The sequence below is a fragment of the Cetorhinus maximus genome, chromosome 4 (assembly GCF_964194155.1).
Source record: "Cetorhinus maximus chromosome 4, sCetMax3.hap1.1, whole genome shotgun sequence".
In the NCBI taxonomy this organism is placed as follows: Eukaryota; Metazoa; Chordata; class Chondrichthyes; order Lamniformes; family Cetorhinidae; genus Cetorhinus; species Cetorhinus maximus.
The window spans coordinates 63,646,603-63,671,448 of NC_135882.1; the positions used below are offsets into that span (position 1 = coordinate 63,646,603).

At 45.0% G+C, this 24,846-nt stretch overlaps 1 protein-coding gene across 5 annotated transcripts in view; it reads left to right on the top strand.

The window, feature by feature from the left end:
* Positions 1–18,641, top strand: part of LOC144679645 (transmembrane protein 200A-like) — a 42,102-nt gene extending 23,461 nt beyond the window's left edge. For 4 of the 5 annotated variants that reach the window (XM_078540229.1, XM_078540231.1, XM_078540230.1 and 1 more), the window contains exon 2: positions 16,606–18,641. In XM_078540229.1, coding sequence (XP_078396355.1) covers positions 16,630–18,201 — 1,572 coding nt within the window. In that variant the 5' untranslated portion in view covers positions 16,606–16,629 and the 3' untranslated portion in view covers positions 18,202–18,641. Of the gene's footprint in view, positions 1–1,603; positions 1,739–16,605 lie in introns of those variants that run through there. The other variant, XM_078540232.1, reaches the window with a different exon arrangement.
* The last annotated feature ends 6,205 nt before the right edge of the window (positions 18,642–24,846 follow it).

Below are 24,846 nucleotides of genomic sequence, written 5' to 3' on the forward strand. Positions count from 1 at the left end.
ATTGGCTTTGCCTGACGTTAAAGGAATGGTAATGATCTCAAAATAGGGTCGGTGCCTTACTGTCCCATTAATATCAGCAACGTGGCCAGCTTCACGTTGAAAGGGGCCTACCACTGGGTGTCCAAAATGTTCACCTGTTTCAGGCGATTGGCCTCTTTTACAATGGAATTGAAGGTCTTGTGTTGTAAATATGACTCTGATTACCATTTTATGTCAACACTGATCGGACCTTGCTTTGTGTAGTCTCTGACCAGTTCCACAGGCAATGGAACTAAAGAGGTTCCCCAAAGGTAAGTGTCAAATTGCCTAAAAAAAAAATCTGGTCTGCTGCTCCCTGGAACCCCACACCCTGCAATCGTGACCACTCCTTCTCCACCCCTGCAGCTTAGTTTTCTGGAAGCTGTTTTAGACCATTCTTGAGACCCCTATTCAGCAAATTGCACCAGGACCAGCAGTTCGCCTACCAAATTTAAATGAAATAGGGGCTTCAAAACTGTGGGGTGTAAGAGGGTTGCTTCATTACTGTTGGAGCGACCAACATATCCAAAAATCAAACTCATCCTCTGTCTGTTACTTAAAGGATAGTTCATACTCTTCAAATTCCAGCGCACTCCTGATTGGTCTCTCACATTCTACCCTCATCTGCAAACTTGAGGAGATCCAAAACTCTACTGCCTGTACTTTAACTTGAACCAAGTCCCTTTTACCCTGTGCTTGCTGATCTACAGTGGCTTCCATTCAAATCCCTCCATGGCCTCGCACCTCCCTATCTCTATAATCTCCTCAAGTCTCACAACTCTTTGTGATATCTGTGTTCACCTAATTTTGGACTCTTGAGCATCCTCAATTTCCATAGTTCCACCATTGGTGGCCATGCCTTTGGATGCCTGGGCCCACGTGGATTTTCACGCTGTATTGACCCAAAACTGCCACATTATTTATGCATTCCCGAGAAATATGCCATTTCCATGGTGGGCAGGTTCTCATTCGTCCGCCCACCATCACCTTACCGCTTCATCAAGCCGGGCACCATATCTAAAGTACAGCTGCATGCACCACATCTCAGTGCTTCCAGCCCATGACTGCTGCAGGGAAAATGCCCACGAAAGGCAAGAAGACTGCAGCCCCTAGGTTCAGTGATGCATCACTGAAACACCTTTGGAGGTCCACTGGGATGCCCTATACCCCCGCTCTGGCTGCAGGATGGGCAGCAGCGTCACCAACCAGGCTTGGGAGGCAGTGGCAGCAGTGGTCAGCACCAATGCCCTTCAGAAAAGGACAGCCAGGTAGTGCCGCAAGAGGATGAATGATCTCCTTCGTTCCACCAGGGTAACTCACTCTTCTCATCACTCTCAACCCTCACACTTGCAAACCCATCACACATCCACAGGCCCTCACTCACTGCCGGTTCAAGGGACATCACCATTTACTCTCTCACTATCATCGTCCTCATCCATGGGACCACTCACCACCCACACGTGCCAGGCATACTTATCATCTGGTCTGGCAGGCGCCCCACTCATACTCTCTCCAACTCTATATATACAGGACAAGCTGGCACACAACAAGAGAGAGAGGTTGCAGACCGGTGGAGGAATGCCTGAAATCAAGGTGCACACTGACTTTGAAAACACAGACATCCAGCTGACCGGCGACGATCTGGACCGAGGAAGGCGAGGTCGGCGCTGCTCTACCAAGTGAGGATCCGGCAGCGCAACATCAATCAGACAACCATGCTGTGAGTGATGTGTCCTGTTTCATAGACCACTGTCATGTAATTATCTCCCCTTGCTTCCGCAGGCACATGTGGGAAACAGCCGATGGAGTCCATGACCCAGGGCCTCCAATCAAGCTCCGAAGAAACCTCTGAAGAGAAATCTAGAGGCACTCTCCTTGAAGTCCTGTCACAGCGCTCACCCACACTCTGCAGCAGCGCAGAGACAAACACCTTGGTGGAACGTGTTTTAGAATAGCCTTGGGATCGCAATCTGCTGAGCATATCGCACCATCTGATCCACAACAAGTGGCAGCAGGGACTTCCCAGGTGCCCTACATTCAGCGGACTGCTGGAGGCCATAAATTTTGGAGTCCGAGTTCAGATGATGAGCACCTGGACTCAGCATGTCTCAGTTGCTCGAGCTGCAAAGGCAAGCTCGGGAACATCCGGAGGGGATGTCCGCTGCACTCTTCAGATTGCAAGGCACGATGGAGGAGTCTGTCCGCCTTCAGGCTGAGGTGATAGCGCCAGCATGTCAACGCACTGAAGTCAACACTGGTAGGATGGCGATGCCCATGGAGACCATGGTCCAGGACCTCGCTCCTGCCCTGCTGCACAGGCTTAACTCCATCACTGATGCCATAGTTGGCCTCCAACAGTGTGTACTTGAAAGGGATGCCTGGCAGTTCAGTCTCACTCCATGTATCCCTTCTCAAGGAGTCAACCAGGGGCCCTCAGGCACCCATAGGGAGGAGGATCAGCAGATGCACACCCAGGGGCCGTCCATCCAAGTGACTCCAGGAGTGTCTGGCCTATTGTCTTCCTGTGACCTCAGCAGTTCCAGTTCCACAAGCTGAGGAGGGTGCCACTGCCACATAGCAGGATCCCAAAAGCAGGCCAGGGCTCTCCAAGTCTTGGCCCTCCAGAGGACATCCGGCAAGGTCATCACAGTCAGATGGCTGTCTCCACCTCCGCTGTGGATGTCCAGACGTAATGGCAGGGTTAGGAAAGTTAAGAAGAATTAGTTGGGCACAGGTGTTAATGACTTGTACATACTGTTCACTATTGTCAATAAACTGCCAAGAATGTCTCCCTGCCTATGGCTCCTTGTTCCGATGAGCAGTGTTCACGTCACTCAGATGTGAAACCTTTCTGCACAAGATAAAAGCAGGTGTCTCAGTCCAGGGCCTCTTCCCTGTGCTTTGTGCAGCCTTCAGACCAAAGTGATGGTCCAGCCTCACACTCCCTGGGCACATTACTGATGCCTGCAACTCGGCAGTGCTTGTCATTGCTGCCAGAATGTAGTGGGTAGGTGCCACAGAGTTCTGTCCTTCTCTCTGTGTGCTCTCAGCACCTTTTAAGGTGGGGCTGTCCCCCATCTCTTCAGCATCTGTGACCAGTGGCACTGTGCCCCTGAAGGGCTGAAGGCGGACAAAAGAAGAGATTCTTCTAAAGTTTCATGGCTGCGTCTCTATGATATGACCTTGATCACAGAGCGCAAGTGAGCTGCCCTCGGCCAGACAGGAGTCAAGACATTATCAGAGGCTATGTGAAGATCTAGTGCCCTCGCTGCATGTTGTCATCATCCTCCTGCAATGAGTGACTATTACAGCCTCCACTGTGTCTCCATGACAGGAGCATTTTCACAGAGTGTATTCATGCTGCCATAAGCCAGACTGGATTCAAACGTTCACAGATGCAATGAGAGGATCTATGGGGTCACCTCACTGCATGTCATCATTATCTTCCACAAATCTAGCAGCTATGAGGGCCTCCCGAGTGCACCTGCCTTTTCTAGTCAGTGTGAAGGCTTCATCCCCGTCATCGTCACCTTTAAGGACCTCCTCACCGTCATCCTCATCGGTGTCCTCCTCAACGGAGGAGACCTCCAACTCCTCTTCAGCCAGCTCATCTCCCCATTGCAGCACCAGGTTGTAAAGGGCGCAGCAGGCGACGATGATACATGACACCCTCTGAAGACTATTGCAGGGCTCCACCAGACCAGTCCAGGCACAGGAACCTCATTTTCAGCATCCGGACGGTCTGCTCCACCAAGTTGCGAGCTGCTGCACGAGCCTCATTATACCGTCGCTCTGCTGCAGACTGAGGCCGCCGCACGGGTGTCATTAGCCACGGCCTCTGTGGGTAACCCTTGTCCTCTAGGAGCCAACCCTGCAGCTCCTGTGGACTCTGGAAGACTTCAGGGATCTGTGATTGACTGAGGATGTAGGAGTTGTGCACACTCCCTGGTGCAAATCGTGTGCACAACTGCAGGATGCGTTTCTGATGGTTGTACACCAGCTGCGTATTCAGCGAGTGGAACCCCTTGCAGTTCACCGTGTGTTGCGATAGAGATCTGAGCGCCATGTGAATGCAGTTAATCCCACCCTGCACCTATGGGAAACCCAAGATCTGGGCGATTCCAATTGCTCTTGCATCCTGGCTGTCCTGGTCCCAGGCGAAATGCACAAAGTTGTGTGCCCTTTCAAAGATGGCATCCGTGATCTCATGGATGCATTTGTAGGTGGAGGCTTTTGAGATCCCACAGAGGTCACCTGTGGAGCCCTGAAAGGAGCCATTGGTGTGGAAATTGAGCGCTGCGGTCACTTTCATGGCCACTGGCAGTGGATGCCCTCCATGTTCCTGTGACGCCAAATCTTGCAGCAGCTGGTAGATGTTACCTTCTAATTCCCTAGACATGCACAGTCTTCGTCAACACTGGTTCTCGGTCATCTGCAGGAATGAAAGGCAGCATCTGTAGACCCTGGTTGTCGCTAGGCGCCGACCAGCTACGGCTCACTGTGGCTCTTCGGCAGCATGTGCAGGAGCGCCAGCTGCCTCGTCTTCGCTCTCTGTAGGCCACCAGTCATACAGCTAGATTACCAGGCTCCATGACCCTAATGTACTTCTCCTGCAGAATGAAAGAGAGAGACCTGTGGGTTAGCATGGGTGTACTAAGAACCTGTCCTGGTTAAGTGTGATGGCCCCTTAACAGTTTCTGGAGAGTGCTGGCCACCACTTGGATGGCCAGAGATCAGTGCGCTGCATGGCTGCCCGAGATCCCACCCACCCGACTGATTGGCGGCAGCTTTGCCCATTGGAGTGCACGCTGTGCTCTCAGCTTAGGCACAGGCATTCTCCTAACCAGCACTGCAAGGCTGCACTGTTAGCTTGAACCATGGGGGAGACTGGTCCAAACCTGAATGATGACATTGCAAGGGGCTGTGAATGCCTCCAGCAATGATTGATCCATGGCCAGTCTGTGCCTGGGGATGAAAAGCTCTGAAGCACTTGGTGGCACTTTGATGCCACTGCGTTGCTTGAGTGGGCAGAAAAGCTAGAGGCTTGACTCCAATCGTATCAATGTGGCTGCACCTGAACTGCCTCGGCTGCAGAGAAATGGTCACTTTATACAAGTTTCCCTAATGTGTGGCCCCTTCCTTCGCCCACCCTACACCCCACCCCAAATTCCACCCCCCCCCCCCAAGTCACCTCAACGGCTGTGCTGCCTTTGCCCTCCCCCCACAAGTCACCTCAATGGCAGGGCTGCTCCTGTCCTCCCTCTACAAGTCGTCTCAAGCTTGAAGTCCAACAGACGACCCTGGTGAGCGCTGCACATCGTACTCACCTCCAAGGTCCCCTCAAAGTGCAGCCCACCAAGTGCACACCCTTTTATATGCTGTTGTGAAACACGTCGGTGTGCTTTCCCGCTGACATAGATGGACATCCAGTGGGGGGGGATGATTACGACGGGCTGACCTAATAATGATATGCAGATGTATTACAGTGAGGTTCCCGACATCTGATGGCAGGAGACGTAGCCTGCCATTGGCGGGCTGAGTGGACAATCGCGAATTAGTTTCACGCCGTCTTGAAACCGATCACGCTATATTGTCTTCTCACACCACTGAACATGCCTGACGCTGGTGGGTACGGAAATTCCTAGCCTAAGTCTGTGTGGCCATTGTATCTCAGTTTCTGAAGTTTCACGACTCTCCTTGATTGGGTCCTTTTTTGAGGCTTGGAGGATTGGTAGTCTCAACTTGGACTTCTTTGCTCTGACTTGGCTGTTCTTCAGTAGAAGATGCAGTATTTAGTGTTTTGCTTGTTTGAGGTTCAACACTTGATCCTTTTCTTTTTCTCCTTGCTGTTCCCTGTCAATAGTTTCTCTTTCATGACAAGGATGTCATGGGTTTATCTTTTTCTTTGCATTGACGATGTTTCCTATCCTTGTTTATTGAATTGACGCTGATTCTTTTTAATGATTTGGTCCGTCATGCTTTGCCTTTAGAGCATTTTTTCCATGTAGCCCCTGGTTCCTGAAGTTTTGGGGAATCCTGGATTGTGGTCTCCTGAGGTGAGAAAGGTGTTTGAGTAACGTCTTGCTGCCTCTCCAATGTAGTTACCCTGATGTGGTAGGAAGGTCAGTATCCTCTAACATAGAAGAGGTGGACCTATATCTGATTTGGATTTGTTTCGAGTTCTGAAACCATTTGGGTATTTTCACCCTGGGCCACCAGTTCTGGTGGATGGGTCGGTGTGGATGCACTTAATAAGGGGTCAACATTGACAGATGAATGTGGGATTGTACTAACGTTTCTTATCACCTGAGTTTCAACTTCGATCCTTGTTGACTATTCTCCGGGTGATGAAGAGTCAGGGTGGAACTCAGCCACTCTTTGATCCAGCTGATCCATTTCCTCTTCAGGCTGAAGAACGTTACCTTCATCTGTTTGGGAAGAAGCTGGGTCCTCAGTAAACAGTATCATAAATTCTGCACTTAAGTCCAAGTCGAGCTGTTGGATGGTTTGACAATCTCCAACTTAGTATACTCAATGACTGTTTGTTCCTTGACATCTTCTGCTGTTTTGATGAGGTTGAGGGCAACACAGGAGTCTTGGCCCAGGAGAGAAAATTCCTGATTGCGAATTACATATAGTGTCTCCAGTATCTGCTTGTTCCCATATTGGAGTGGTTCTAGAAACGTGCCTAGTTTTGATCCATCCTGGGCCATATAATGGGGTGTCTGTTATCCACAGCCAGAGGTTGGCTAGCCACAGTTCTCTATCGGACAGGACTGTCACGCTTGCTCCTGTGTCTAATTTAAAATTAGTAATGTGCCCATTGACACATATGTCAACATTTAGGAAGGTATATCTGGGATCGTTAATTTGACCTAGGAAGCATTGTTGTTGTCCTTGGTGTGACTCTTCTATTTCTTTGATGTCTTTTTGTGTGAAGGTTCGCTGGTGATCCTCAGTATGTTTAGAGCTTTTTGATCTGCACATTTTCCCAAAGTGTCCCAGCCTTTTACAGTAGAAGCATTCTGCCATGCTTGCAGGACACTTCATGCCTGAGGCTTTTGGTGCCACAGCACTGCAATCTTGAGTTTTAATCGCGTAAGGTCTTCTTTGACCTGGAGTGTCGTTTGCATTTCGTTGTTTAATGAGCTGTACCATGGTTTGTCTTCCAGTCTTAATATTGATCTATTTTGCTGACGGACCTCAGATGTCTGACAATCTGTATCGCCTTCTCAAAAGTTAGATCTTCTTTGGATTGAAGCAGATCAGAAAGGGTATCGTCAGCTACCCCACTACTGTGAAGTCTCGTATCAGTTCAGACTTAAGATTACCATATTCACAGCCTTCAGCCAACTGATACAAATCATTGATGAAGGTTTCCACAAGTTCTCCAGGCTTTTGGATCTTTCTGTTAAACTTTGCTCTTTCCAAAATGTTGCTGCTCTGTAGGTTAAAGAAATGGTCAAAGGATTCTCTGACCTCTTGAAATTTGTCAGATGATTCATTAATACCTTGTCTGGCTATTACATTGTCAGCAATTGAATATACAGATATATTAACTTGCTCAGCCTCTGACTTATTATTTAATCCTCATGCAATTCTGTGTCTTAAAAATCTGCTCCTCCATAGTGTTCTAATCTGTCTGGTCTGGCCCTTCCATCTTCCTGAATCATTCTGGAAAGTAAATTTTGAATCCATCGCTGTTTTCAGCTCAGGAGAGACTTGCCTTAAATTTTTTAAATGGTGCTGCAGTAATCGAGTTTTCTAGCGCTGTTCTGGGTTTTTCAGATAACCTCTGCTGTTACCAAGCTGCGTCAAACCTTCTCTGAAGCTCAGGAAAAATTGTCAAACAATATTAAGGTCAGTTAGTTACTTTGTCGCTGGAGGATTGAATTTAGTAGCAGGTTTTTTTTTTCTTCTCCCTTTTTTTCACCACGCAGCCACCATGTGTTATGGTGCCAACTCTGGTCTTGGGCTGCGTCATATTTCAAACTGCTCACTTAAAAATGAACCATCTCCCAGTTCTGTCTGGTTACAGCTCTTTGTTTAGAAGCTTTTTTTCAAGCCTTTTTCAAAGTTTGCTCACCCTTCCTCGATAGTTACTCGGTTCTTTGACTCTGCTTTTTGATTGGGATTTTCAATGAACGTCCACAAGCTATGGTCGAGTTCCTCTTGAGCTGCACAGTTGATTTCTTCTCTGACTCTCAGCCTCCATGTCTGTTATGTAGTTTTTCTGGAAATATCCAACTGTTTCATCAAAGTTTTCCGTTTTGGTGCATTTATTTTCAGGTCAGACTGCAGATTTTTCAATTTTTATTTATTTTTGGAGATTTCGGGATCATGTGCTGCTGCCATGTTGTATGTTACTGTGGTTGTCTAAGGAAGAGGTTCAGAAGCATAGAGTCTGAACAGTAACTATTTATTGTAGAACATAACTATGTACAGATAAACAAGACAGTAGGCTTCTTCAGTCCAAGCCATGAGCTTTCTCCATTCTGACGTCTACTAGACTTCTACTAGTCATGTGACTCATCATGTGGACGGTAGTCCCACATTAACCCTTTCAGTCCTTAACACCCTAATACAACACACTCCAAGGTCCCTCTACTCTTCTCAGTATTCAACCATTTATTGTGCATTTTCTTGCCTTGCTTGTCCCCCCATCTTGTACTTCTCCAGATTGAATTCCATTTGCCATTTTTCTGTCCACCTGACTAGTCTATTGATATCTTCCTGCAGTCTACAGCTTTTCCTTACTGTCAACAACAAAGTCGATTTTTGTATCATATGCAAATTTTTGAATTGTGCCCCTTACACTTAAGTCTAAATTGTTGATATTAACCATGAACAGCAAGTAATGAGTCTTGACGAACCCCACTGGAAACAACCTTCCAGTCAGAAAAACATATGTTGACCATAACCCCCATAACCCTTTGCTTCCTGTCACTGAGACAATATTGGATCCAATTTGCCATTTCCCCTTGCATTCCATGAGCTTTTAATTTTCTGACCAATTTGCCATGTCGGAATTTGTCAAAAGTCTTGCAAACATCTGTGCGGACGACATCAAATGTGCTACCCTCACTGCAATCTTTGTTACCTCCTCAAAAACTTCAATCAAGTTAGTCAGACAAGACCTTCTTTTAACAAATGATTGTCCTAGATTAATTGCTACCTTTCTAAACTATGCTGTCTCTCAGAATTGTTTCCAATAATTTGCCCATTACCAAGTTTAGGCTGACTGGCTTGTAATTACTTGGGCTATCCCTTCCTCCCCTTTTCAACAATGGTACAATGTTAGCAGTCCACGTCGTAGCCAGAGAAGACTGGAAAATGATAGAGCTTCTGCAATTTCTTTCTTTGCTTTCCTTAGCAGTTTGGGATACATTTCTTCCATGCCTGATGATTTATCCACTTTAATGGATGCTAAACCCCTTAATATTTCCTCCCTATGTTTATCCTATCCAATATTTCACATCTCCCCTCAACCACAATGTCTGTTTCTCTTTGTGAAAACAGATGCAAAGTCTTCATTAAGAACCATGACTTCCACCTCCACATACAAGTTACCTTTTTGATCACTAAATGGCACTTCGTTATCCCCTTGCCCTTTATGTATTTATAAAACATCTTTGGGTTTTCCTTGATTTTACTTGCCAATATATTTTCATGGGTAGAATTTTACATCCTGCAGGCAAGTGTCCCGAAGTCATCGCACACTTGCACGATATTTTGGTCAGCAGGCGTGAGCAGGTGCTGGAGCCGTGCCCGCCATTAATTAACAGGCCACTTAAGGCCACTAAAAAGCAAATTGACGGTGATATTTCGTTGCCTGTGCGTTTTCGCGCTTGTCACACGGGCAAAATGGGCAGGCGGGCAACCCACAATTTCAAAAACCTCATCCAAGGGCAAGATAAAAAGGGTCAGCAGCATTGCCAGTGTGAGTAGTGAGGAGCTTGGTAGATAGTTTGCTGCCGGTGACTTATTGGTACTTGGCAGCTTCGTTTCTGTTCAGGGTTTCATTGTTAGCATTTCCAAGCTTCGTTTCAAGACTCCTTGGTGTCTCCAAAGGCCCCCTGGAGGATTCAGACCATGTGGGCCCTTCCAGGTGTCAGACAGCCTCCTGTTACCCTGGTAATGGGGATTGTGGTCTCCGGTGGTGGCACCTACTTTGAGGAGGAAGAGAAGGGCAGAAGGGAGAGGAAGCCAGGTGTCCCAATGCAGCTTCCAGGGGAGGGATCTGTGGGAGGAGAGGTGCAGGCACAAGGGGCGCAGGGCCAGCAGGAAGTCCAAGATGGAAGGGGCCGCATAAGACGCCACTATCCTGCTGCCAGAGTTTACAGGTGGTGATACTGCTACCTCAATATGTCTGAGGTGCAATGCCAAAGGAGGCTCTGCCTCTTAAGGGAGACAGTGACTTCCATTTATCAAATGATTGGGCCTGAGATCAGCTCCGATGGTGTGGCTGGGCACTCCATGCTAGTGGCTCTGAAGGTCACAGCAGCCCTCAACTTCTATGTCTTTCCAGGGGTAAGTGGGTATCTTTGTGGAGTCTCCCAATCAGCTGTCCATAGTTGCATCAAACTGGTGACAGAAGCTTTGTTCAGGCGGATACTGACCTTTATTCTTTACCGTACAGACGAGGTCAGCCAGGCTTAGTGAGCTAGAGGGTATGCAGCGATTACTGGGTTCCCCCGCATCCAGGGTGCAGTCGACTGCACACTTGTGGCCCATCACTTCGCCAACAGGAAGGGATTCCACTCCCTGCACATGCAGGTAGTGTGTGACCACAAGGTACAGATTCTGCAAGTCTGTGCAAGGTACCCTGGCAGCACTCATGAAGCTTACATCCTGAGACACTCCCAGGTGTCAAGGTTCTTCAGTGCTCCAGCCCGACTGGATGGATGGCTGGTGGGTGACAAGGGCTATCCATTGAAAACGTGGCTCATATCGCCTCTCCGCCACTCAAGAACAGAGGCAGAGAAGTCTTACAATGCGAGTCATGCCTCTACAAGAGTGGTGGTAGAGAGGACCATAGGTCTTCTCAAGATTCGCTTCCGATGCCTAGACCGTTCAGAGGGTGCACTACAATACTCCCTAGAGCGGGTATCACTGATCGTTGTTGCATGCTGTGCTCTCCAGAATCTGGCACTGGCAAGAGGGATCCCACTGGAGGAAGAGGATCTTGATGCAGCTCCACAGGCCACAGACGATGAGTCCAGTAGCGAGTCAGGGCACGGTAAGGAGAACGCTGAGGCCATGGAGGTAGACCTCGGTAATCTCCAGCGAGGCAGGGACATCAGAGACATCTTGATCCAACGCTCCTTTAGCTAGGCTACCAAAGATCAGCTTCAACCTCAACCCAGGGCTGCCGCCCCCATCCCGGATGTCTGAAATGACCCGTTCATTAGCTCCCAAAGCCCACTCAGTACTTATGCAATAAAGTTTTGAGCCACCCACATCCAGCTTTACAAACTGACGTACCCTGCGCCACATTAAATTAAAACGGTGAAGCATACTCGGGCCATTACGACAAAAGAAAATTTATCTCCTGTTGATACTCGAAACGAATTAACAGAACCTTCTCTGGTCTTCAACACCAGACCAGTTAAAATAAACAAAACATTGCACAACAGAAGATCACCTGTGACCAGTCCCTCTTGTGCTCATGGTGCCTTAAACTTATGTTTGCGAGTGCTACGTCTAGGTGCTCCCCCCTCGCTGACATCGGCATTGGAGGAAGCCTGCTGACTCTTATGTCTTTTTGGCCTTGATGACCTTGGCAGTTGTCCTCTGGCCAGTGGAGCCTGTGCTGGCCCTGTCAGGGAGGGAGCAGCCAGTGCCACAGTTGGCATCTCCCCAGTCGCTGCAGCCTCATTAAATGCCATGGTCACTGGCAGAGGGGTGGAGGGGCTGCTGCTACTGTCATCCAGAGCGCCCTGAGAGGAGCCCGCAGAGCCGCCAAGCAGCTAGTGCACCAACATGAGATCGCTCTGGACCTCCCTGCTCACGATTGATGGACGGGCACCTAGCTGGGATACTGGGTGCCTCATCCATCTCCCACACGGACGCTGACCACCTGAGCACAGTGCTTGTGTGAGGGCTTGCAGGTCTGAGCGCAACTCCAGGAACCTCTGATTCTGTTCCTGGAGCTGCCTCTCCATGAGAGTCCCCACTCTTTCGATGGAGGAGGCAGTGCGCTCGGACAGGAGGGTCACCGCAGTGCTCATGCTCCACTTGGACTCCTCCATAACGGAGACCATGGCACGCACACCCTCATGGATCTCCACCAGATCCTCCCGCACATCTCGTTGGACATCCAGCAGCTGCCGCCTAATGGACAACTCCAGAGGCTCATCATCTGTCTTCGGCTCAGCATCGTCCTGGTCTCCAGCAGTTCTCCGACTTCCAGCACCCTGTGCACTCTCTGCCTCCACCTACACCTCAAGAGAGGGTGAAGTGCCCTCACCGCTGTGCACTGACACTCCAGCCAAAGATCTAATCCCCACTGAGGTGCTGGTATCTGCGCTGGTGCCTGGTTCAGAGAGCAGGTGTGACACAGGTGCTTCTGGAACCTGGCGGGCCTCTGGCGTCAGGGGTTGGGTCTTCGGGGTCCTGCGATCGGGTGCTTGGTGGCAAACTTAAGGGAGAACAACATTTCATTAGTTTAAGTCACTGCACTGTCACTGTGCATGCCAGGCACCCTGGTGAGACCATGGAGATCTGCATCATGGTGCCATCCTCCTTCAATGATTAATGGGGAACCCAGTTTTGAGGCTCCCATCGATGATGAGACTACACAAGAAAGTTTGCACCATCTGAAACTCTCACCTTTGTGCACTGCACTCTTGCCTTCATCTGACACCCCAGCCTCTCAGAGGCTGGTTGACCGAGGTGCGTGGTGCCTCTCCAGGTCCAAGGCATCCTGCTGGTATCTGGAAAGGATTAGGAGGTTAGCTGGGCCTCCGTCGGTCCGTGAGCTTTCAATATTGTTAGGAGTGGTCTTCTTCTCCTGAAGGGACAGAGGAGCATAGATTAGTCCCCTCTCTACCTGCAGCGCCATTGCAGCCTGGCCAACCCCACCTGAGGAGCACTTTGCAGGGCACAACCGAGTCGTGGCCCTTGAGCCGCAAGGCTCTCAGTCAAAGCAGCCAGGGATCACCCCCTTGGCCGGCTCCGGCGTCACTGATAATTCGCACTCAGACTCTAACACCCCTGAGGTCCATGGGGGGTCGGCCAGACCTGAACACTTCACCACACTGATCCATGCCAACACGGTACTCACCCTTCCTGAGCACAGCAGGTCATTAAACCTCTTGCGGCACTGAACCCAGGTGCGCCGCACAATATCATGGCTGCTGACCAGCACTGCCACCTCCTTCCAAGCTCTTTTTGTTAGGTGTGGTGGCCTCCTCCTTGCATCCCTGGGGACAAGGGTGTCCCTCCTGGCAGACACCTCCTCCAGGAGGACCACGAGGCACTCATCAGAAAACTGGAGGGCCGAATGCCCACCTGGCCTGCCCTCCCGCCTGGCGTCTGCAGCCGCCATAATTTATACTTGCCTGCTCACAACACTGGAATTCTGCTCATTGCCGGCAGCCTTCCAGGGCCCAACTGTGCCAGTTTTAAACTGGCCACCAGGTCACTATTGGACCCGGCGTCTGACAGGCCCCTGTCCCCGCTTGCCAACTAGTGAAGAGCCATGTTACACGCCTTAATTGGCCTACCAGCGTGAAGTCATAGGGCCGAACGTGGGTGGCAGACTGTTTCCCAGCCGCTCCCAGGCCTGCCCACTGTGCCCGCCCGACGACCTCAAAAAGCCCCATGTTCTTCCTTGCTTTCCTAATTTCCTTCTTAATTTCACCCCTGCATTTTCTATAATCCTGCAGCCTTTCTGCAGTAAAGAGCTATTGGCCTACAACAGATTTTTTTTGCCTTAATCTACTGTATATGCTTGATATCCCGGGGGGGTCTAAAGTTGTAAATCCTGTCTTTTTACTCTTTGTGGGAACATATTAGTTCTGAACTCTCCTTGGTTCCTCCCACTGTTCTGATATTGATTTACCTTCAAAAGCTGTGTACTTCCAGCCGACTTTTGCCAAATCGCTTCTCGGCTTAGTAAAATTGGCCTTTTCCTAATTTAATACTTTTCCTGTTGGTCTGTCTTCATCCTTTTCCATGACTATCCAAATCTAACTGAATTATGATCACTATAAAATGCTTCCCACTGGTACCCATTTCACCTGCCCAGATTAATTCCTTAAAATTAAATCCAGAACTGCCCCTACCCCACTGTGGCTTCCTGCCTAGGCTATCTAGTTAAAAGTACAGTTTCCTCTATGGCATCTAGAAACCTAACATGTAGAGAAGGGTCCTGCTGACTTTGGATGGGCATCCTTGCTGCCAGCTCAGTAGAGCAGGTTAAAATCTGGAAGTTGGGTCACGGTGGCTTCAGGGTGGGCAAACAAGCTGTAGGCCCTAGCTCAGTGGAAGCTCGTGAAAGACTGCCCAAACTTATTTGATGTAGGATTGTTTTTATCACCAGTAGGAAGCTTTAATCTACCAATAGGAATTCAACCTCATTGGTAGAATCTTTCCTATGGTGAGCAGGCTGTTTGGGAGCAGGCGCAGGCGGGCGCGGAGCAGATCACCATTTTACCCGGGCGAGACAATTAAGGCCCGCCCAGCGTAATGCATGGCCTGTAGTGCTCAGCACTACCTGTGCGGGCGGGGGGAGGAGGGAGAGTTGGGGCCTGCGCTCTTTCGCACATGCGCAAGGAAGAACGCAGCAATTTCCCTGAGGCAGTTCCGTGCCTCAGGGAAATTAAGTTGATGATAAAAAATTTTTATGAATGAAGTAAAAAATTATTTAAACATGTCCCCTTATGTGATAGTGTCACATGAGCTGGGACATGTTTGTGAATTTAGCAAAATTTATTTAATTATTTTATAAAACCTTCATGAAACCTCATCCCGCCTGTGGATGAGGTTTCTTGAAAAACATGAAGGCCGCTTGGGCTCTTCGCCTGCCCGCCAACCTTAAGGTTGGATGGGTTGCGTTGTTAATAAGGTAAATTACTTTTTTAATTGCCTTAATAGGCCGTTGACAGTTCGCCAGGCGCGCAGATGCCTCCGGTGTGCAAACGAAATATCGAAATGACGCGCGATGACGTCAGGACGCATGCCCGACGTCATCTCATGTCATTTTACGCATTGGCGTGTCAGGCCCGCCCCTGCATGCCGATGGCAATATTCTGCCCCATGTCTCAGAGGTGACCCAGCAATCTGTTAACTATTGCACCACCTGGTGCTTCACAAAAGGGACTGTTTACCTCAGAATAAACATTTCAAGTTTTTTTTTCAACAGCTTAAATTCTAAAATTGGGAGAGGACGTTAGGTGAAATAAACAAAACCGATTTTCAATCAGTACTTTTATAGAGAAATCTGAAGCCTAAATAAGAATTGTTGAAAACATTTAACTAGATCACTGGTTAGTAATAATTATATAGATCTGTATGCTGCAAACAATGATAAAACTGTTTTTAATCATGTCTGCTGAAAATCATCGCATCAAATCTGATGTTTATATGAAAGAGAAGGAAAGTTAAATATCTTGAACAATTCTTATTTGGTTAGTATATTTCCCCGTAATATGCTGATACATAATAACTTGACTGTACCTCATATACCTGAAAACCAGGAGTTAAATAGGCTGTGGGAGGGAAAATGGTAGGAATGGGGAAATTAATACACTGTCCTTATTTAATAATTTCGCACATGTCCAGTTCTTGTCAAGTACAGGGGATTAAAATCAGGGCATAAGTCTTCAAATTATGTGTTACTTCTTAACTGTGCTTTTGTAATTTGTTTGATGGGGGATTGTGAAACAGAATTAATGTATGGCCTTTGCAATCACTGTAATTATTACTTAATGTGACCTGCTGGGCAAACTAAACCTGCAAGCACCTCATTCGCTCAGTTACAGCAGGACTTACTGCTGGAAAAGTGACTGTGTCATCAGGTTTATTAAATTCTTGTGCTTAACTGCTTTTCTAATTTAAAAAAAAACAAACTTGATTTTCATTTCTCCATTTTATAAACAGTCCTATCAACAAATGTGATATTTTGTGTTCTTGAAGCCAGAATTTTAAAATGCTGTTGTCTTTCTGTGACATTTTACTGTGCAGCATTTGCTGCTGTAAATGGTGGACTTATAATGCTCCTTGTTTGAATACTAATCATGAACTCCCATTCCCAACAAACAAGATCAATGCTGAACAAATTGTTGTTATTTGAATTAAGAGCATCTTGACTTTTTGAATTCCTGAAGGAGTCCCAAAAAAATTCTGAAATCTGCCAGAATTTGCCCAATGCTGCTGAAGTGATGATAAATAAGCTGACCAAATATTCTTTACGCCAATCACTATCAGTTCCTGGAAATTCATTTTTAAAATTTGAACTGGTTGCAATAAGTGACATTTCAGCGCATCAGCTATGAATTAGATTTAGTCACCTTTTAATAATTACATATGTTGCTCCATCTGTTCTCATTCTTTAAATTGTTGTTTTGTTTGTTTGTTTTTCAGATATAGCTGATAAGTGGATTTATCATGATAGCAACAGGAGGGCTTCTTCGTATTTCAGCCAGAAGACAAGATTCCTTTCGATCACGTAATCGTGTTATTAAGCACAAAAGGAAAGCAAAAAAGAAATGCAAGAGTGATGTAGTGGTGGTGAAAGGCAAATTGAAGCTGTTCTCCATTTCTGGACTGATTGCTGCATTTGGAATCCTGGTGTTGTTGGTAGGGATAGCAATGACAGTGATGGGCTACTGGCCTAAGGGCACTGACGTTTTTGAGACTATCAAGGTCCAATCTTACAATACCACCAGTAACACTAGTTTAGAGACTACAACACTGGAGATTATTTCTAATTTTTTAGCCAGCTACTTACATTCTGAAAAGCTGAAGGTTTTGGGACCCCTCATTATGGGAATTGGTATATTTTTGTTTATCTGTGCCAATACAGTGCTTCATGAAAATAGAGACAAGAAAACCAAAATAATTAATATACAAGACATCTATTCTACAGTTATAGATGTACATAATTTGAGGACAAAGGATTGTGGGCCGCTTAATGGTTTTGTCAACTACGTGCAGTCCAAAAGCATGGATAATCTCAAATCTCCTGATTCTTTTTGTGCAGCAATGTTGGCCAAAAGTACCTGGCGGACACCCGTTGGTAATACTGTAAAGCCTATGGATCCAAAAGAAAATGTTGGTAAAAAGCACTGCGATTTTGTAGCAAACTTGCAGCAACAAATCCCCAAAGATAGAAAGACATTCTCCGATACTGTGTACAGTATTTGCAGAGACAGAATCAGAATGAATGATAAAAGCCAAATGCCCCAAATGTGCGGAGCTAAGTCAATTGTCACTTCTTCCATTAGTGCATTCACACTGCCTGTCATCAAACTGAACAACTGTGTCCTGGAAGAGGGTGCTGCCACAAAAGGGAAAAATGGGAATGAAACACAGACTTCAGAAAAGTGTAATGAAACTCAACAAGCATTTGACCATTTTGCCTCTGATCAGATTGAAACGATTGATTCTATTTCAGCGGATATAACCATAAGCAATGATCACCTTGGAGATAATAACCAGAGCGTAGAAATGGAGACTTCAAATACCTCATGGTTAAATGGTAACCAGTTGGTATCTAACAAAAGCTCTCAAAATCCCTCTTCCCAAGTGTCCCAAATTTCTCCTGTTCCATTTCAGAGAACAGGATCCAATCTTTCTCTCCACACTTTATCAATTCACTCTAAACTCATGAATCTTGATGACTATCCTTCCACATCCACGATGCAGGATGAAGGGATAGATCCAAGCTGCACACGTTTAGATTGCACCAACAGTAAGGGCTACATAAAGTTAGGTGATGAGGACTCATTTGAGTCTAATGTTGTACTACCAGAAGCCATAGACAAGTCTAGTGATGATTGTACAGAGAATCTTAATGAAGATATCATACAAGAAAGTATAATGCCAAGCAATGAACAAAAGGTGGATAAACCTCAAAGGTGTGTTCAGAGACAGTACACAAAGAGAGAGAAGTTGCTCATGATTTCCAGTTCACACAATACCCTACAAATAGATGATGATGAAATTGATAGTAATTAGTAATAGTATAATTGTACATATTTGGGTTCAGACACAAAAATGCAGTGAAAGCTGTAACAAATGAAAAGTATATGTCACTTTTCTGTAGCTATTGATTACTGAATGTCAGTCAGGCTCCAAAGACTCCTAAATTATTATTGTGGAACTAAGCATCCAGTTTCTTTAGTTGCTTCCAAATGTAAATGCACCAATCATTGGGTGGCAATTGTGTATCCCAGTTAAACACCAACTGAGAGTTTTTAACATAATCGGATATTTGTAAACAGATTGTGAACATTGAACATTCAGTCATCCTAGGATTGTAGTTTACAGTTTTGAACCATCAAAATAAGCCAATTAACTTGTACTGAATTCTATACTCTGATAAATCAAAGGATATATAGATATCTTGTATAAGCACATAATGCACTAAACCACACATAAATGTGATATTGAAAAGCGTTCAGTGTGTCATTTCATAATTAAGTGTAAGAAATAATTTGCATTTGTGGTCACTAATAGAGGTCTAAACAAGTAATATTTTTTGTAATCCTGAATTCTGTATCATGCCTCATTGCTTGTGTTCTCTAAATTGTTACCATGCTCAAATTATATATTTTTTCTCATATGCATCCCCCTTCACACATTTTTATCATCACAGTAGTCTGTTTTTCTAATGGACTTTACCCTTAATTCTGGCCTAAGTGCCTGGATTCCATACCTTGTTACATATACTTGCCCTGTTCACAATTTGTGTCACTACAGTCAGTTTATTTAAGAAAACATGGAATGAGAAAACTATTTGGTCCATCGAGTGTACTTTTGTAAACTAAGTATAATAGTGTCATTATGTATTTGCCTGGAGTTAAATTGAAAAATATTGTTAGCGGGGTAGATGGTCTCTTGAATAAAAGAGTAAGGGAGCTGTTGTTAGTTAAATAAGGAAAGAAATCAGAGCCTTTGAACCATAGGCCCATGACCAGTAAGCTTAATTTTGGTTGAAGGGAAGATATTGGAAAAATATAACAAAATCAAGGGAGTGGTGGGGGGTAGCGTTGTTATTGAAGATGCCTAATGAAGCTTTAGAAGGAGGTGATGCCTCATAATTGTAGTTATTTCTTAAAAATAAATGTAACTAGTAGATGAAAGAATTCCAGGAGGGATGTTGTTTAATAAAATGCTGGAAGTACTCAGTAGATTTGGCAGCATCTTTGGAGAGAGAGAGACAGAGTTAACCTTTCGGATCGATGACCTTTCATCAGAACATGGATATTGTTTACTTGGATTCACAGAAAACCTCTGAAAAATCTTTGCATGTATGGCTTTTTAAAAAAAATTATATCTTTTATGACTTTGGAGATAACAGAAAATATTTACAAATAGTCATTTGGTAGTACAGAACTTAAACATTGCTGAAAAAAAGAAAAATACTATTGAAGCTTTGTGTCTTGCACTCATCAGGGAAAACAATTTATACTGCATGAGAAGAAAGTGCTGATTGGTTAGCAAGTGGACTCTGATTGGTAGAGGTGTTGCCATGGAGAATGCAGCAGAGAACATTTAACTGTTAACTGTGGTCCCCTTCCTGTTGGTTTATCTTGTGTAGCTGTCCTGATGAGTGTAAGATGAAAAGCTTCAATAGTATGTCTCTTTCTCCAGCAATAGAAAATATTTACTTGATCAGAATTGTATAAATTAAATAATTATTGATGGGAAGGTTTCAGATTGGGGCCCGGTGACATGTTTCTCTTTCTAAGGGTTCTATACTGAATTGTTTACTGTGATGAATTATACGACTGAATTTGGCAATGATGCACAAAACGTGTAAATTTTGGTAATAAAACGATTGGTAGATTGCAAGTTGATTTAGATAAATAAATAGCTCATAAATGGCAAAAATGTTATTTAATCTGGAGAGGTGCTGTGTTATGCACTTGCGGCCAGCCAAACCAAGGCATGTCTATTTAACGCATCAAATTAGTGGACCAGGAAAGGAACTTGTGTGTAGTCACTGATCAATTATTAAAAGTTCCTGAGCAATGTAAGGTACCTGAAAGTTCTTGCAATTACTGCTAGGTAATAAGGGCTCTGTACTTATGATTTATGGAGTTTAGGTTCATCTGCACTTAGCGTATTGCGCCCAGTTTTCATACCATGTATATTAATGAATATTGAGGCTCTGGAGAGACTGTAGAGGGCAATGTGTAGAAACCTAAACTTGGATTGGCTTCAGGAATTAATTCATTTTGAGAAACATTGATTCAGTGATGATATGAATGAGACATTTAAATCTATGAAATAATTGGATATAGGAGATTTGAATCTGGCATTTGGGAGATGAAATTGGTCTCTGATAAAAGGTGGAACAGGCAATAGCAAAGCAGCAGCCCACTTTAACCATACCTGTTTTGTCCTTTGCTGAAGACCAATTTCACCCCCTTGAAATCAATAGCTAGCAGGCTTGCATATAAAATTTCTTAGCAATTAATCAGCTCAGATTCCAGGAACTATTTAGTTTTGCACAGATTGTTGCCTTTGCAACCAATTACCATTCCTTTTAAGATGTGTCCTGAAAAGGATATTGGAAAGTGATACAGTTATGTAGTTCAGTAACAATAGTCTGCTGGAGTTTTCTTGATTGCCTTATCAATTTCTTTGATATGGCCGCTTAATTTCACCTCCACAAAAATATACCACTATCAGAGCTAAGGAGGCCGTGGTTCAAGACTGCACCATCTAGTGGTTATAATGGGTATTGACAAGCCTCTTTTCTCTTCTGTCTTGTCATAGGGTAAAATTTTACACCAGCGGGATTTCACGGTCCCGCCAAAGTCAGTGGACTTTCGAATGACTTGCTGCATTTTATAGCTCTGCCCCCACTGCGACGGGGTCATAAAATTCCACCCATGATCTTTATAATCTAACCAGTCATGGGGCAAAACATTTAGCTTGGTGGGTGGGCGCGCGCCCAATCCGCTCGAACGTAAAATGATGCGCGTTGACGTGGGGCGAACGTCCTGACGTCAATGCACAGTCGCGCGATATTTCGTTCGGCAGGCACATGCCGGAGTTGGCAGCGTGCCCGCTAACAATTAAAAGGCCTGTTAAAGCCATTAAATTATCAATTAAGTTGAATTTTTTGCTGCCCGTCCAAGCTTACAGTTGGTGGGCAGATTTTTGGGAAACCTCATCCATGGTTGGGATGAGGTTTCCTAAAGCAAATAAAAATGAAATTAAAATATTAAAACCTGACAGATTCACATGAGGGGACATGTTTCATGACATTTTTTTTTAATAACTCTTCATCTCCCTGAGGCAGCTCTGTGCCTCAGGGAGATTATGAAGTGCACATGTGCGAAACTCACGCTCGCCCTACTCGCAGTCCCTCCGCCCTCCCCCCACCCATGCCCACACAGGCAGTGCTTAGCGCTGCCGCTCGCATTTCATGCTGGGCAGGCCTTAATTGGCCCGCCAGCGTGAAATCGCATTCCCGCCCCAATTGTGGGCGGCGGTTGGCTTCCCGAACGCCCCTGCCCACCCCCGCCAAGCCCGCCCAACATGGATGAAATTCTGTCCATGGATTTTGCCCCACTGTTATGGCACAGCCGATGGTAAATGCTGAGCTGCAGAAATCCCAAAAGGAAACTTGAAACAATTGCCACAATTGTTTTGCAATTTGTATAAATTTCAAGGTGCGTGCCTTGAATTCAGTAGTAATAAGATCACCGAGTCTTACAGGTTTCTTACAAAACTAAATTAAACCTTTGCAGGTCTAACAGCATCTGTGGACAGAGAAACAGAGTTAAGGTTTTGAGTCCGTATGACCCTTCAGAAGGGTCACTGAACTTCTTCAGAAGGTTACTGAACTATACAACCATAACACTTCCCAATATCCTTCTGAAGAAAGATCATACGGACTCGAAACATTAACTGTTTCTCTCTCCGCAGATGCTGCTAGACCTGCTGACTTTTTCCAGCATTTTCTGTTTTTATTTCAGATTTCCAGCATTTGCAGTATTTTGATTTTGAATTAAACCTTTATTAATAAAAGAAATAATTTTAAGTACCCACATAGATCTACAAATTACTACTATGATAACTTCTAAATCCCCTCATTAATCTAACTCCCAGTTACACTTTTGTTAAGGCAACAGTAAGACACACAGATTTTAAAAGACCCAGGCAAAGAAACATGATACCCTGAACAATCCAATTCAAAGTGAGATTTCTTAACTTCAGTTCTTTGTAGACCACAGCTTGAGGCCTAGATGCTGGAGGCTTTTTCACACTTGTTTTAGGTCTTAGAATTCCTGCCCTTTGCTCCTTTATACATATTTTCCCCTTTGAATGCAAATTCCCATTGGGCAGAATTTTCTGCCTGTCAGGCACCGGGAGCAGGCACAGGCTGGTGCGGACCCGATTGTCGCCCCCGATTGGGTCTGCACCGCCATTTTACGTGGGAGGGCCAATTAAGGCCCGCCCAGCATGACACGCACCCAGAAGCACTGTGCGGTCCCTGTGCGGGCAGGATGGGGGTTGCCTAAGTCGGGAGTGCGCTCTTTCGCGCATGCACACAAAAGAGTGCAGAAATCACCCTGAGGCACAGAGGTGCCTTAGGGAGATTAGTTTTAAGTCCAAAAAGTGTAATAAAATGGCGAGAAATTTTTTATGACATGTCCCCTCATGTGAAACTGTCACATGAGCTGGGACATGTGCATTAATTTTAATTTAAAAATTTTTGAAAATTTTAAATCATTCATGAAACCTCATCCCGCCCCTGCATGAGGTTCCATGAAAAATGCAAAGGCTGTTTGGGCTCTTCGCCTGCCCGCCAACCTTAAGGTTTGACGGGCAGCTCAGCTGATTGCCTTAATTGGTTTTTAACAGGTCTTAATAGGCCTTTGACAGTTCGGCGGGCGTGTAGCCGAACTGAAAATTTAAATGACGCGTAGAGACGTCGGGGCACACGCCCAACATCGCCCCGCGTCATTTTACGCCTCGGTGAGCGGCCCCACCCCCGCTCGCCAAGCCCAAGATTCTGCCCATTGTTTCATTATGTCTTTGGACTTTACCTCTCTATTAATAAAAATTTCTCATAGTACCAATTTTACCAGTAACCTTTGGGAAAAATAAACACACTGTTTCTTAACTTCTCCTGGTTAGGTCAAACATTTCACCCCTCCTTTGAATTCAATCTGGTCTGGTTTATTTAAAAATGTAAATGTTCCCTGTACACGTATGTTTACCGACTTAACATTTCAAACCTAGCTTATCTTCTGTTACATCAAAGCCTTCAGACCAGCTGCCTTTAATTCAATTAAGTCACACACGCACGCACACACCCCCACACCCTCATAGACACGGACCCCACTATTACTCTACAATAAATTCCAATAACATTATGAAAATTATTAAATCTTCTGGACACCAACCCTTAATCTAAAGGGACGGTATGCATATGTACCCCCAATCAAAAAGTAATGAAATAGCAAGACAAGCAAGGTAACTCAAAAAACCCAAAATATTTATATCTCTACTGCTGACTTTGGACCTTGATAAATGATACTCTCTCGAAACCCAGCAGCATTGGAAATATCCTATTCTGGGGAATATCTGACCGTCATAGTATATGTCTATCCAATAATTTTTAGTTATGTTTCCAATTCGGCCATCCTTTGAAAGAGTTAATCAACAACAATCGCTTTAACTGGAGGCAGGTTTCACAAATCCAATTTTCACTTACTGCTTTCTCTGAAATGTGCCTTCTCTTAGTATAATTATTAAGCTATCTTTTCCTTCTCCACTGACCTGACAGCTTGATGTTTGCCAAAGTGAATTCAACTTTAACAGCAAATGAAAAGCTGTTCATCTTTTTATAGTTTGTTCTCGTTCCACTCAGTTTTCTGTTGAACTGAAAATCAAATACAATAAACATGAAAGCAATGTTACTTCTTAATCCGTGTTCAATAAAGTAGGTTACATATTAATTGGGGAACAGCTCTGAAGTAGAACTGCTAAATACCAATGTCAAACAGATTAATGCTTTAAGTATGTAATTTTCTTACAAATTTCTTGATTATTTGAAAAAAACTTGCTGTGTGTTTCAACTAATTTAGTACATGCCAGAGAATTCAAATTCCTTGATTTGGTTGAAGAATGCTTGGAACCTCATTTGCAGTGATGCAGCACATTCAGAAACCCATTTTTCTGATTGATTCACAACATTATATCTCTTAGAGTTTTCGATACTCGCCAACTGTTTTATAATGAGCCATTGTTACATTTGATTTCTCTAGTTTTCCTGCGCAGCATGCATACTAGTTAGCATTTCTCACTTTTAGTAGGTCCACAATTTTGACCTGATAGTACTTTCTACTTAAAATGTTCATGTACATATATGTTCCTACTTTTATCACACTAAACAAGTGTTCTCCACATATTTAACACCGATAAATCAGGTGTTCAAAAGACTATAATTTTAACATTGGTTCAGAAATTGAGTTTCTGGTTCTAAGGCAGAATTTACGTCAGAACATTACACCATTCATGACTATGCCTTCACTGCAATCCCTATGAAATTCCAGCAATTTAGTGTGAAAGCATAGCAGTAGTGAAAGGGGGACAAATGTTTACATAGAGAACAAAACAAAATGTAATAAAATCAAC